Genomic DNA, 12,579 nt, shown 5'->3' with positions numbered 1-12,579 from the left:
GACTCGTGAGATGAAATCTCAGACTAGTCTCTTTCAGTATCTTGTGCGCTCCTTCAAGTCTGTGAGCCATCATTGTTTACTATGTTAAAGTCTCTCTTGACTAATTTGCTATTATCGGTGCATAGTCAACACTACAAACATTACGCACCATACCCTAACTACTTCCAATAATTATATCAAGTGGCTTCTTTTCTATATAGGTATTTATAATTGAAATGCCTATAGTCACCAAGAATGAACAGGGGCTGATATTCGCTTCCAACGGCGATAATCGCCATGTTCTAGGGTAGGGCTCACGATGCGCATTTGTGTAAGCTAACTAGATGCCCGTCAAGACAGAGAGGCCTGTGCAGCCGTTAAAATTATTGAACAGCCAAACTCTTTCCGCTTGTTAAAAAGAATAGGAATAGAGTGTCGAGTTTACTGGGATATAAGCGCATTACGGCTGCTTAGAATTGCGTGTTAGGTATCTGTATGCACTCTGCATGTTCACATGCTCGTAGAACCTTTGAGTGACGCTTAATCGCTGCTATCGATAACAGTGGATCCCACGCGATACCGGGTTGAGTGTCGAGCCTCAAAAGCTCCAGCTCGCGTGGTTCAGCAACCAACTTTTGCGACAGCTACGGTCAAAGGCCACCCAGGAGGGAGAGTTCATGAAATACGGTTGGCCATGTCGTCAATTTACAACCTCGAGCCACAGCCTACGGGCTCGGCGATTCTGCACACAACCTTGGGAGAAATCCATGTCGAGCTCTTCGCCAAGCAGACGCCACTGACGTGCCGCAACTTTCTTCAGCATTGTCTTGACGGCTACTACGACGGCACAATCTTCCACCGACTCGTTCCCAACTTCATCGTGCAAGGTGGTGACCCTACAGGAACCGGAAATGGTGGCGAATCAATCTACGACGGAGGCGCCTTTGGCGGCGACCTGGATCCTTGGCCTATGGACCAGAGACATGGACAGAACGCAGGATCCAATGGCATCAACTTTAAAGACGAATTTCACTCCCGGCTAAAGATCAACCGACGTGGCATACTAGCCATGGCCAACGAAGGAAAACCAGATACGAACGGAAGTCAATTCTTCTTTACACTAGACAAGGCAGAGGAGCTGAACGGCAAGAACACAATGTTTGGTAGAGTTGCTGGAGACACAATTTACAACCTGGCAAAGATTGGTGAATCAGAAGTGGACGAAACGACCGAACGACCGCTATATCCAGTAAAGATTGAGCGTGTGGAAATCCTGGTCAACCCCTTTAGTGATATGACAAAGCGATCGAGGGTGGCACAAATACAGGAAAAACCAAAAGTAGAGAAAGAAAAGAAGAAGAAAAGGAAAGGCGGAAAGCAGCTGCTCAGCTTTGGAGATGAAGAGGGCGATGAGGACGTGCCTGTGTTTAAGAAGGCCAAGTTTGACTCAAGAATAGTCATGGCAGAGGAAGAAGAGCCTCCTGCTCCGCGAGAAAAGAGCTCAAAATCAAGGCATTCTCAACCAAAGGCTGCGGATAAGCAAACGAGTGAGATCCGGGCCGCCCATGATAAGCTAGACGGACCGGCTGCTGGGAACAAGGGCGATGAAGAAATGGAAGAGGAGAGGCCAAGGCATATTCATCTGCCCAAGAGACACAAGGAGCCGTCGCATGAACCGTCACCCGAGCCAGAGCCGCCCAAGGAAAAGAGCGCATTAGAAAGGGCTAATGAAGAGCTAGCGGCTCTCAAAGCATCAATGAGGAGGACGATCCATTCCGAGCAACCAGTCAAAGAAAGGAAAAAATCAGCGTTAGAAACAATGATACCTGAAACATCCATTCGAGGAAGAAAAAGAAGGCCTGGTGGTAATAATACAACCGTAAGCGAAGAACAGACATCTCTTCGCCTACTGAAAGCTTTCCAAGCGAAGCTTGACAAGGCTCCGCCGTCTAAAGAGATAGCTGCAGAAACGCCCGTCAGTAATGAGGGGGATGAAGCAGAGAAGCCCTTACCGGATGAGGAAGCAGAATTGTGTGATTTGCACTTTATTGCAAACTGCCAAAGCTGTACGTCATGGGACAAACAAGAAAAGGAGGATAGTGACGACGAAGGATGGATGTCACACGCACTTTCGTTTGCGGCTGATAAACTAGGCAAAGACCTCAGTAACCGTAAGAAGGCTGAAGAGGAGCTGGTCGTCATTGACCCTCGGGAGAAGGCTCGGACGTTGAAGGAAGAGAAACGGGCTGAGCGAGAGGCTCGAGCTGGTGGATCTGGGAGGGCGTGGGATCAAGCAAAGAATGCTCAAATGGCACGTGCTGCTTCGTTGGCCGGCAGAGGAGCCAAATGAAGTTTTGGATTGTCTATGGCGTTCACTTAATGGAATGTCTCTTTACATCGATATTTGGTATTATGGCGCAGCGTATGGGATACTTTGAACTGGCTCGTGCTTTGGCTATTACTATTATTGCTATTGTCTTTCTAATTTTCTGCATATCAGTGTATGAGAGAAATATAGCGGCAAGCTCATCGTTGATTGATCGTGAGTTATGCTGAATCTGAATCAAGATATTGGGTATACTTAATTTCAGCTAAGGAAGCCAAGAGCCACTACTCTTCAGCTATGTGATGCTAAGCAGAAACTACCCCACGCCATCTTAGCTAGGCTCAACTTACCATTTGATTCAAGATTGCCTCGAATTCAGAAACGACTGTCAAAAATGGAAAGCCACAAGCAGAATTGAGGTTTCTCATCAAGTTTAGCAAGCCCGGGTCTTCAACAAAGTCTTCGTGGCGCAGTTGGCTAGCGCGTCAGTCTCATATTGATATCGATATGATCCAAACATCAGTTTGGGCCATCTGAAGGTCGTGAGTTCGAGCCTCACCGAGGACATTGTTTTTTTGCTTTTAGTCAGTCCCAATGGACTCGTCATAGATCTCGTCTTTTTGCTACTTTTTTGTAAAGGCAGCTGGATGAATTGGGCATAACAGAGAGCCAGAAAGACCTTGCAAGAGCTATATATCTCTGGCAGATCCATGACTTCATGGCACATAAATTCAAAAACGGGCCATTCTGATATCTCATGATTTTATAACGAGCAGAACGGTCCGGACTAGATGCTATGAGTGCGATAAGACCACTTTGGGCAATGATTTTCGTTCCTTTATTGTGGGCTTTACTGCATGCAACATGTAAGCCTTCATCTTTTGGCTAATATCCCTGTCCGAGCGTAGGCCATCTGATAGCTTGTGGCAGTTGGCAGTAATTCTAAAGCAGGAAGCTAAGCCGTGTTTGTGAGCTATTTATAATGGATGTTAATCTCTTGCTCGAAAAGCTCCGGATATTCCTCCGCAATTTTCCATATTCAGATTGGATACTGAACAAAGTTTGTTGTTTGTTCCATTGACGACCCTTTTTTTTTTGGCGACTAGCCCGGGCAAGGCGGCTTATCATCACGTGTTTGAAGCTTTATTTCGCTGAATAGCCTTTATCACCTCGCGTCCTGATTGGTTGATCTGGCTAGATACCGCGATGACATCCTTAGACCGCTGACCGAAGCCCACTTGCGAAAGTACTTTGTAATTGTGAAATCAAGCATTTTCTCAACCACGCACGACATTCTGCCATCGAGCTGGGCTGCAATTTCGGCCAGCCTAACAAACGAACCGCCTGCTGCGAGCCTGCGCACGCCCTATATTGCCGTCCACCCGCGCCCGGAGCAAGGTCTCGCTGCAGCTGAACAGAATTTTCCCTCTTTTGATTGCGGTAGACGCAGAGCCCAGCTGAATCCGCCCAACGAGCGTCGCGCCGGCAAAATTCAGAGAGCTCGGATTACCGCCCTGTCTGCAGGATCCCAACGGCGAGACAAAGGCACCGTCAAAGAAAAGGTACTTTTGGTCTTTTTGCTCTCCAGGCTGTAACTGGTTGCCTAATTATCTCGCCAGCCGCGCGTGCCACACTTGCATCATTTTCATATACGCCCAGCTCATTGCTGCGGCTAGCGAATCTCAGCCTTCTCGCAACTGGCTTATCGATCTCGATTTTGAATAATCAGCCAAGAAAGTCGACGTGTTCTCTCTCCGGGCCGAGGCCAGGCGCTAATCTCCCGCGCGCGCCCATTCCCAGTCAGCTCACTGTTGCTGGATGCAGCAGTGTACTGGCCTGCTTCTCAAGATACTGCAGGCTGCTTACCTTGCCTTTGGGCTGCAGGCTCAGCACTGTTCCAGGCATCATCCATCAGCTTCCGATATCGCGACTGGGCTTTGTTTCATTCGATAACAGGTTCCGTCACTCTATCGTATCTTCTCTCTCAATTCCTTGCTTGAATAGCTCAGCGACCGGCTACTACGCCGTCGTATATCCTTATCCATGTCTGCATCAAATTCCAGGAAGCGAGCAGCCCCCGGTGCGGCTCCAGTCGTACCAATCCAGCGGAATGTGCCGCAATCACATACAGCCGACCACAACACTGGAGCGAACCCTATGATGCAATGGAATGCCGCTGGCGGTGCGTCCGAACCGACCGATTACTTTAGTGCTGCCGCAGTACACCGCGAGGATCCATATGGGCTTGCGCAAGCACAGCAGACTTATCCCCCGGCGGTGAATGCGCCATCCAACTCACTTGCACGGCGACAAATGAACCGCGCTCTAGTTCCCACGAATCTTAGAGCTTCCTATGACCCTTCTTCGGACCAGTGGGCCGCCTTTGGCGATGACAGCCTCCTCGTCCCGCAGAACGCGACGGAGGGTAGAGTTGAGCAGGATAACGTGGAAGTTTTGGAAGAAATGGCCCAGAAGGCAAAGCGAGAAGCCCAGGCCAAAAGGAAGCAAATTCCGCCGTTTGTTCAAAAACTGAGCAGGTAAGTTTTCACAACGCAAAACTCTTAGCAGCAACATGACAAACTAAATTTAAATTAGCTTCCTCGAGGAACGAAAGAATGAAGATTTGATTCGCTGGTCGGAAAAGGGCGATTCTTTCATTGTGCTTGACGAAGATGAGTTTGCCAAGACGCTCATCCCCGAGTTGTTTAAGCACAACAATTATGCGTCTTTCGTACGGCAGCTCAACATGTATGGCTTCCACAAGTGCGTAGGGCTGTCAGATAACTCTATGAGAGCGAGTGAGCGCAAAAACAAGAGTCCAAGCGAGTACTCGAATCCATACTTCCGACGAGGGCACCCGAATCTTCTATGGCTCATTAATAAGCCGAAGAGCGGTGGCAAATCCAAAAAGGGGAACAAGGGCCAGGATGGCGACGGAGACAGTGAAGAAGACGTTATCCACGAAGATATATTGGCTCACCAGGGTATTCCGTCGGCCAACAACACGGGTCGATCTCTACCCGCTGCTGGGACTGAAGCTAATCAGCCCCTTCCGAAGAAGGAAATGACATTGATCAAGGAGGAGCTACAGAAAGTGCGAGAGCAGCAAAAGCTGATTCTCGGAGCCATCAACCGTCTACAGCGAAATAACAACGACTTATACAACCAGGCGATTATGTTTCAGACCCAGCATGACCGACATCAGAACTCGATTAATGCTATTCTTAATTTCCTAGCCAACGTCTTCAGAAAAACGCTGGAGGATCAGGGTAACTCCCAGAATGTCGGTGATATCATCTCAAGCATGCTTGCCAATCAAGGCCAACAGCCAACCCACCAGGGCAGTGTTGTCGATTTGGGCGATTTCTTTCAGGCTCACCAACCCAGCACTGCCAGCTCAATAAGCGTTCCTACACCTAGAAAGTCCCAGAAACTACTTCCAGGAATTCCCGACGTCAGCCATCCAGCAGCTCAGCCGAGCCGGTCGCCGTCGACCAGCAGCACACCGTATCATCCTCTAGGGGTTCATCCTGAAATGGGGCATGTTACTGAGCTTCTCGATACATCACCATCGGATACGACACCGACTCTCAGGCAAGAACTCGAGGCCAACCCTCATGAACGGATGATGAAGATAATAAACGACCATAATGCAAACAACCCTCTTGATTTACCAGACGCAACCGATCTTGTCAATAATGCTCCGAATACCTTGAGCAACGACCAGAGGAGCAAACTGGTCAACCTAATGGCAGCACGATCGACATCTTCCGCAGTGCCAAACGTACCTGCTGTGTCTGATCCTTTACCTAAAAGACCTGCCCCTCCTACCTCCTCAGGCGCCCCTCCCCCAGCGCAAGATAATAGCCCCGTAGCGCCATCGCTCTCACCGATCATGCGGTCACCGACTATGCCAGCGCCATCCCTGCAACATATCAGCACGAACCAGAATGAACTTGAACAACTCAAACGGCTACAGAGTGAACAGGATGCAAAGATTCACGAGCTAAGCGGCATTTTGGGGCCATTAAGTCCAAATGGACACATTCCCGGCATAGACGACGGAAATGAAGCCTATTTCGACGCTCCACCTGTCGATTTGGACCAGTTTTTTGATAGCAATGCCTTCCTGAACGATGCTCACTTTGGAGACGGAAATGATTTCAACTTCAACCTCGATGCAGATGGACTTCACAACGGACTTGATGCATCAAATCATAAGTTTGATACTCCAAGTCCTGCGGGGACCGAGGAGATTCATCGAGACGACCTTGGTTTGAACGGTAGCCCTAATCACGAGAGTAAGAGACGGCGCATGGGTTGATGTTTTTATATGGTCGACTGCCCATTAGTCTGAACCTTTTGCCACTCTACACGATGGTGGACCGATGACGTTGGCCCATATATCCCATGCGACGTGGCTCAAACTGTTTTATAAGGTGCCACAAAGAAAATAAAAAGATACACTCGATATTCCCATCAATTTAATGCTCCCGGCGCTCTTAAACAAAAGGGTTGCCGGTATTTATGCCACAAAAATAATAAAAATCAAAAAAGAAATTGGCGACGAAATAGAGGCGAACCCGCGACGGGCGAATTGAAGATGCGAAGCGATCAGCTAGAGCGATATCAAAGGATTAGCTTGTCTATATGAGGAGTAGCTCTTTTACATTGAACACATACAAAACAAAGACTTCACTTTACGCTGCTATAACAAAAAACATAGTGTAGCATATCATTTGGCTTCATTCGATACGGGAGGAAGGAATTGGTAAAGGCGTTTCGACCATGGCTTTCTTTTTTTCCCTGGCCAGCAGTGGCGATAACTAGTAGTATATAACGCACGGGGGCTTACTATAAATAGACATTGTACGGAGTTTGGAAGCATACCTTTTCGAAACAAAGCCCAGAGCAGAACAGAAACCACAATTTTATTCATCTATTCTTTCTCCAAACGGTAGCTATTGTTCGAAAATGCAGCTGAGCTGTTCAATGGACTTTGGCTTGAACACATGACATGAGTAAATGAATAGATGTGATTTGCTATTGTGAGGAAATTAGAAACTGCAGAGAGAGTATGTCAGACCTGTTCGGGAGAAATCCAAGCATGTCTCTGGCCTTTCTGGCTTTGTGTAACTTGTTTCTTTGTTTGCCGTTGATGCTGCTAATTACTGGCGACTCTATATAGATGTAATTACTCGGCGGAAGTCCTGCTACTTGACTATCCTCCAATAAATGCAAAAAAAAGCTGAACAATTCTAAGCCTTAACGATGGGGTTGGGAAACTTGTGCTGCATTTGCCCTTCTTCAGAGTCGGATGCTGACGCAGCTCAAGCCACCTCCGAAACTGCGCCGACTCTTAGAATATGTTTGGCAGTTAGGATCCAAGGGAATACGGAAGCTCGATGGGAGTGTCAAGAGTACCAGATCAGGTTTCGAGATACGCTTATGTGGCGACATGCGGTCGATCATCTCCCTGATACGCCGGTCGTACCATATTCGGGCTCTTCTGGTCAAGGAGACGAGGTTAACAACAATGGAGAATTTATTATGTCTGCAGCAGAATGTGATGGAGAAAATACGACTGAAACAGAGTATGATGGAGAAGCAGATGTACGGCGTGGCGAGGGCGAGACTTTGAATCTCAAAAGCCACTGGTCGCTTTCGACTACGCACTCAAATTCGTCTTTGGAAACGATTCGCGCTTCTGGCAAAAGCTGTTCTAGAAAGGATGCCTCGACTAAGACATCTTCGCCTTCTAACTCTGTGCAAACGGTGCGTCATGGCACTAAACAAACAGACTCTGCTAAGCAGTCGCAACAACCTGTCGCACATCATCAGTCCCATGAGCAGTCTACGTCAGACAGTGATGATGCTGTGGATATTGAAGAAGAGATACGACGCAACCGAGAAGATGCCCTCCAGCGGCTTGAAGGAAAGCAAGACGGGAAGCCTGGGGTAAAGCACGAGAGCAAGCTCCTAGATAGACTGAAGTGTGCATTTGGATTTACATCCAGGCGTGGAAAGTCTCAGCCGCAATTCGACACGCCCGAATATCAAGGATGGGCCAAGCTAAGCATGTTTATTGCCAGCGGATTGGATGCAGAAGCAAGAGGGTTATTTCCCCCGTTAACGGAAGAGCAAGAGGCCGTTCTGTTGCCTGTAGAGCAGAAGGGAAACTCGTTCGAAGTAAAGATGAAGCACCCAGGAAAGGCCGCCGTTCTATGTGACGTGAAAGCGGCTATGAGGCATATCGAGGCTCGGAAATGGAAGGATTTCGTCGTCCTCGTCAGGTATGCAGATACACCTCAGGAGCAGAGGGAGTGGCGTACAATGGGGGAGCCACGAGTGCTTGATTGGGCACCACCTGTTGTTTGAGAAGCAATCTATATGTTTAGAGAGTTGAAACTTTGAGAGATGAATGAAGGAGAATGAGATAGAATGAGAGATAGAACAGTTAGATGTGGAGTATAGAGAAGGGAGGAATCATGATGAGAATGGGATATGGTGTTGGGTTTAAAGAGAGTTTAAGCGAAATGGAACTTTATTGCATTTTATAGACACATGCTGCAGCCATAGTATTTATTTTTAATTAATCACGTCGTAATTTTGTAATAACAAAATATATTCCCCTAAACAGCAGTACTTTTCGAAATCGTTGGAAGTCCAAACAGAGTTGTGAGTATAGAGCTCGATTACCTAATCGAGTTAGCTACCACTTGAGATAGCAAATAGCACCGCGCAGCAATGCTCACGAAATATTGCACGTCCATCAACCACAACTCACCAGCCACAATGTCCGTCACGCTTCACACGTCGCTGGGCGACATCAAGATCGAGGTCTTTTGCGAGAGCGTCCCCAAGACATCAGAGGTAAAAGCTCCCTTCACAGTATTTCCCCCGCAATCACATGGTTTCCAGCTGCTAACACCCCGTGCCTCGCACCAGAACTTTCTGGCTCTTTGCGCCTCCGGCTACTACGACCAGTCGCCCTTCCACCGCCTGATCCCAAAGTTCATGGTGCAGACTGGAGCGCCCGCCAACCCAACGGCCGAAAACCCAAAGGGCGGCCAGTCGATATGGGGCGCCCCTTTCGAAGACGAGATCCGGCCCGCGCTGAGACACGGCGGCCGGGGCTTCGTCTCCATGGCCAACAAAGGCCCCGGCACCAACGGCTCGCAATTCTTCATCACGTTCGATAAAGCGCCCCATCTAGATGGCTTGAACACCGTGTTTGGCAAGGTGATTGGCGACGAGGGCTTGGTGACGCTGGCCAAGATGGAGGCCGTGGAGGTGGACAAGAAGAGCCGCCCGAAGGAGCCTTTTCGAATCGAAAAGGTGACTATACACGCAAACCCGCTGGCTGAATAGAGAGTCACTGCGAATCCCAAGTTTTATCACAAGGGATGGAAAGTAAAAACAAGACGAAGCAGGCCGGTAGACGAGATTGACTGTTTTCACAAACAATGAGTCTGGCTGCGGAGGTCCTGCCTCTAACAGCAAAATGCAACGACGGCCGAGGCCTTGCGAAATGAGCTTATAATATTTTCGTGGCGTTGGCAAAGCCGAGGAGTCGGGCATTCTTGTAAAGGCCCCGACTCCATTTGCCGTCAGGGACATGGAGGGTCAGCTCTGGCATATTGCTATTGACTCTCGCAATTGACAAAGTAGCACGCCAGAGAATATCAGAAGTAGGGAGTAAAGATGCGAGATTTAGCGATGATTCGACAGATTAGCACACTTTTATCTGGGCACATTCCTCCGGGCACTATCAACATCACACACTCGGTGAACGAATCTAGAAACACGGTCCCATCGCGTATTGTTCTCAAATCTTTGTGCGCTAGACCAAATTGAAAATGAGGTGGAAAGCAACCATTGCTCTTACTTTGTCGAATTTGACGGAAATCATGAAACACTCACAATATACACACGTGTTTTGGAAAGCTGCCAGCCGGCACCACAGCCAACCCCATGACCAAAATGAATATTCACACAGACAGAACTATATACAATAAGTTTTAAGAGTATTGCTACGCAGTCTGTCTATTTTCAATCTTTGAATAGCATTCAACTTGCGTGTATGAGATAGTACTGTATGTAGTACAATGCATAGTGGCGTGTAACACTGAGTCTATGAATGATGAATGGTGGTGGCCTGTTGTGCATTGTTACCACTGTATCAAGTAATTCATTGGATAGGCAACCAACCATGTGCACATATCCAGGGCTGTGAGTTCTGATAACGCCGACAGTACCGTAATAAGGTTACCATAAGATAAGAATTCTCGTTCCGTAGATGGAAGGGGGGGTTTGTGCAGGCACCATGACTATCAAGGGGGGGGGGGGGTTCAGACCGTATGACCAGTCTGCCTGGGTGGGAACCTCTGCGCAGAATAAGGCAATACAGGCGTGGACTCCCTATGGCAAAGCGATTCGGTACGCTCGCTAAAGTTGTCTTTATTTCTAGTTAAATAAAGGGTGAGTGATGTTTCTCTGGCGGCTCAACCATACCTAGATACGTTGGTGTGATGCATCAATTGGCGTCTCCCATTCCTAAATCTTCCCCATCTTAAGACAAGTATACCCCCAGTTTTAGCCCCAGCAATGTCTATCATATTGACACCATCGCGGAGCAAGCATCCCCACCTATGAATGTTCTATCTTGCAGGAACCTTAGTGGTTTTCCGAGACTCGACCGCAGCATCCCTGAGTATTTGAATCCTTTGATGCCGCTTCTTCTCCGAGTTGCTACTGCTAAACAAGAGTTCATAAGAGTTCGACTATGGTAAGGTTGTAAAGCTCTCAATGATTCGAGAAATCGACGTAAATCTGTCCGATCGGGCTTTGGGCTATGGCTAGCGATAGGTATAACGCCTATGGCTCGTACCCTATAAATTATAAAATTTCCCTTCTGGTTCCGTATTACCAACATCATCATTTTCATAAAGATCTTTCCCTATGCTTTCGTACCTCTTTTAGGACGAATTTGGCGAACAGATCTGGGTTAAAGAGCAGTATGGGCTCTGTCACGTAACCCACTGCACTACTAGTCCTTCCTCCCTCCTCTGCTGGTGGAAGCTCTGTATCCTGTGACAATCAGCATACATCCCCATTGATATGAGTTGATGATGTTTTCCTGTTTTCTCGCCTTTTCCTTTGCCTACCACATTAATAAAAGGTTCGGCCTTGGAGGATTTGGCTGAATAGAGTGGCGCCATTGCAGCCAGTCTTGCGACAAATTCCATGATATAACGTGCGTGGGTGTTGTTTATGTATAATGCGTTTTACGACCTTTCCGAGCCGTCGCTGATGTTAATGAAGAATATGTTTGTTGCTGGCGAAGCTTTTTGCGAATGGCCTTCATTGCCTTCTTTCTGTTGCCAGTCGAACATGGATGTTGGGAGACCTTCTTTACCATTGACTGTCTTCATGTCGATGGTTTATAAACAAGCGCGAGCCCATTCATATACATCTCTGTGAGCTCGATGGTTCTCCGACAGAGTGAAGTCGACATCATACCAGCTAGCTGTAATAGGTTGATAAAGTATTCCTATGTGAATCTTCTATGCATATAAAAATGCAAGGGTTGTGGTCTTCCTGGGAGTGACAAGCACACTTTAATGAATCTTGAGAACTTCGATAGACGCAGCGACCATATACCTGATATCGTCACAGTGTATGGTGAAGCATGAAGGGCGGCAAAGAAAAAAATTGAGGAAAAGGAGAAAAAAGAAGTTCGAGGGAGAGATGGGAATCATGGCTTTTTAGAGGCGATAGGCTCATCGGCAACGTGCAGAGAAGAGGAGGTGAATGCTGCCTCTGCCGTATCACAAACATGCCTATCAGGGTGTCTTCACCGCGCCGCTGCAGTGAGATTCAGCAACAAGTTAGATAAAATGGAAAAAGGTTAAAAAAAAAATTCTGCCATACAAATGATGAATTTTCGTAAATAGCAGAATAAACCATGGTGATATAAAAACAAATTGCACGTTCAATCCGGTTGGGGTCCCGCCAACAATCTTCAAATGAAGGGCAAATTCCACCTCGAATCAGCCATACTGCGGTTTTGTCACGTTGTACATGGAGTTAGTTAGCACAAGGCACGTTGACACGGTGATTGTCGCCGAGTCCTCATCACAAAGCTTAGGTATGTAGTCAATGAGGCGGTCAGGTAAAAAAAAAAAAAAAAAAAAAAAAAAAAAAAGACCACCGCGTGGTAATAGTACTTTATTCAATGAATATTCAGAGCAGAGCCGCAACGTCAAAACAAA

The 12,579-nt window shown here is 47.5% G+C and overlaps 4 protein-coding genes and 1 non-coding gene across 5 annotated transcripts; all 5 read left to right on the top strand.

Annotated features, from left to right (window-relative positions):
- Positions 1 to 608: 608 nt before the first annotated feature.
- CWC27 (Peptidyl-prolyl isomerase cwc27) lies at positions 609 to 2,554 on the top strand. The gene has a single exon (XM_024908275.2). It carries the CDS (start codon positions 674 to 676, stop codon positions 2,327 to 2,329), a length of 1,656 nt encoding a protein of 551 aa, XP_024759611.2. The 5' UTR covers positions 609 to 673; the 3' UTR covers positions 2,330 to 2,554.
- A 209-nt stretch (positions 2,555 to 2,763) lies between these two features.
- TrAFT101_005024 lies at positions 2,764 to 2,872 on the top strand. Its single transcript has one exon. It is a non-coding gene; the product is annotated as a tRNA-Met (tRNA).
- A 715-nt stretch (positions 2,873 to 3,587) lies between these two features.
- TrAFT101_005023 (uncharacterized protein) lies at positions 3,588 to 7,258 on the top strand. The gene is made up of 2 exons (XM_024900394.2): positions 3,588 to 4,842; positions 4,901 to 7,258. Exons 1-2 carry the CDS (start codon positions 4,349 to 4,351, stop codon positions 6,627 to 6,629), a joined length of 2,223 nt encoding a protein of 740 aa, XP_024759612.2. The 5' UTR covers positions 3,588 to 4,348; the 3' UTR covers positions 6,630 to 7,258.
- A 318-nt stretch (positions 7,259 to 7,576) lies between these two features.
- Positions 7,577 to 8,820, top strand: TrAFT101_005022 (uncharacterized protein; the record flags this gene model as incomplete). The annotated part of the gene is made up of 1 exon (XM_024898681.2): positions 7,577 to 8,820. One exon carries the CDS (start codon positions 7,577 to 7,579, stop codon positions 8,681 to 8,683), a length of 1,107 nt encoding a protein of 368 aa, XP_024759613.2. The 3' UTR covers positions 8,684 to 8,820.
- Positions 8,821 to 9,085: 265 nt separating this feature from the next.
- Positions 9,086 to 10,502, top strand: CYP10 (Peptidyl-prolyl cis-trans isomerase cyp10). Its single transcript, XM_024900421.2, has 2 exons — positions 9,086 to 9,178; positions 9,254 to 10,502. The coding sequence occupies exons 1-2, from the start codon at positions 9,101 to 9,103 to the stop codon at positions 9,674 to 9,676; spliced, it is 501 nt and encodes a 166-aa protein (XP_024759614.1). The 5' UTR covers positions 9,086 to 9,100; the 3' UTR covers positions 9,677 to 10,502.
- The last annotated feature ends 2,077 nt before the right edge of the window (positions 10,503 to 12,579 follow it).

The sequence above is a fragment of the Trichoderma asperellum genome, chromosome 3, assembly GCF_020647865.1.
Source record: "Trichoderma asperellum chromosome 3, complete sequence".
In the NCBI taxonomy this organism is placed as follows: Eukaryota; Fungi; Ascomycota; class Sordariomycetes; order Hypocreales; family Hypocreaceae; genus Trichoderma; species Trichoderma asperellum.
This window is presented reverse-complemented; position numbering and strand designations above follow the sequence as displayed.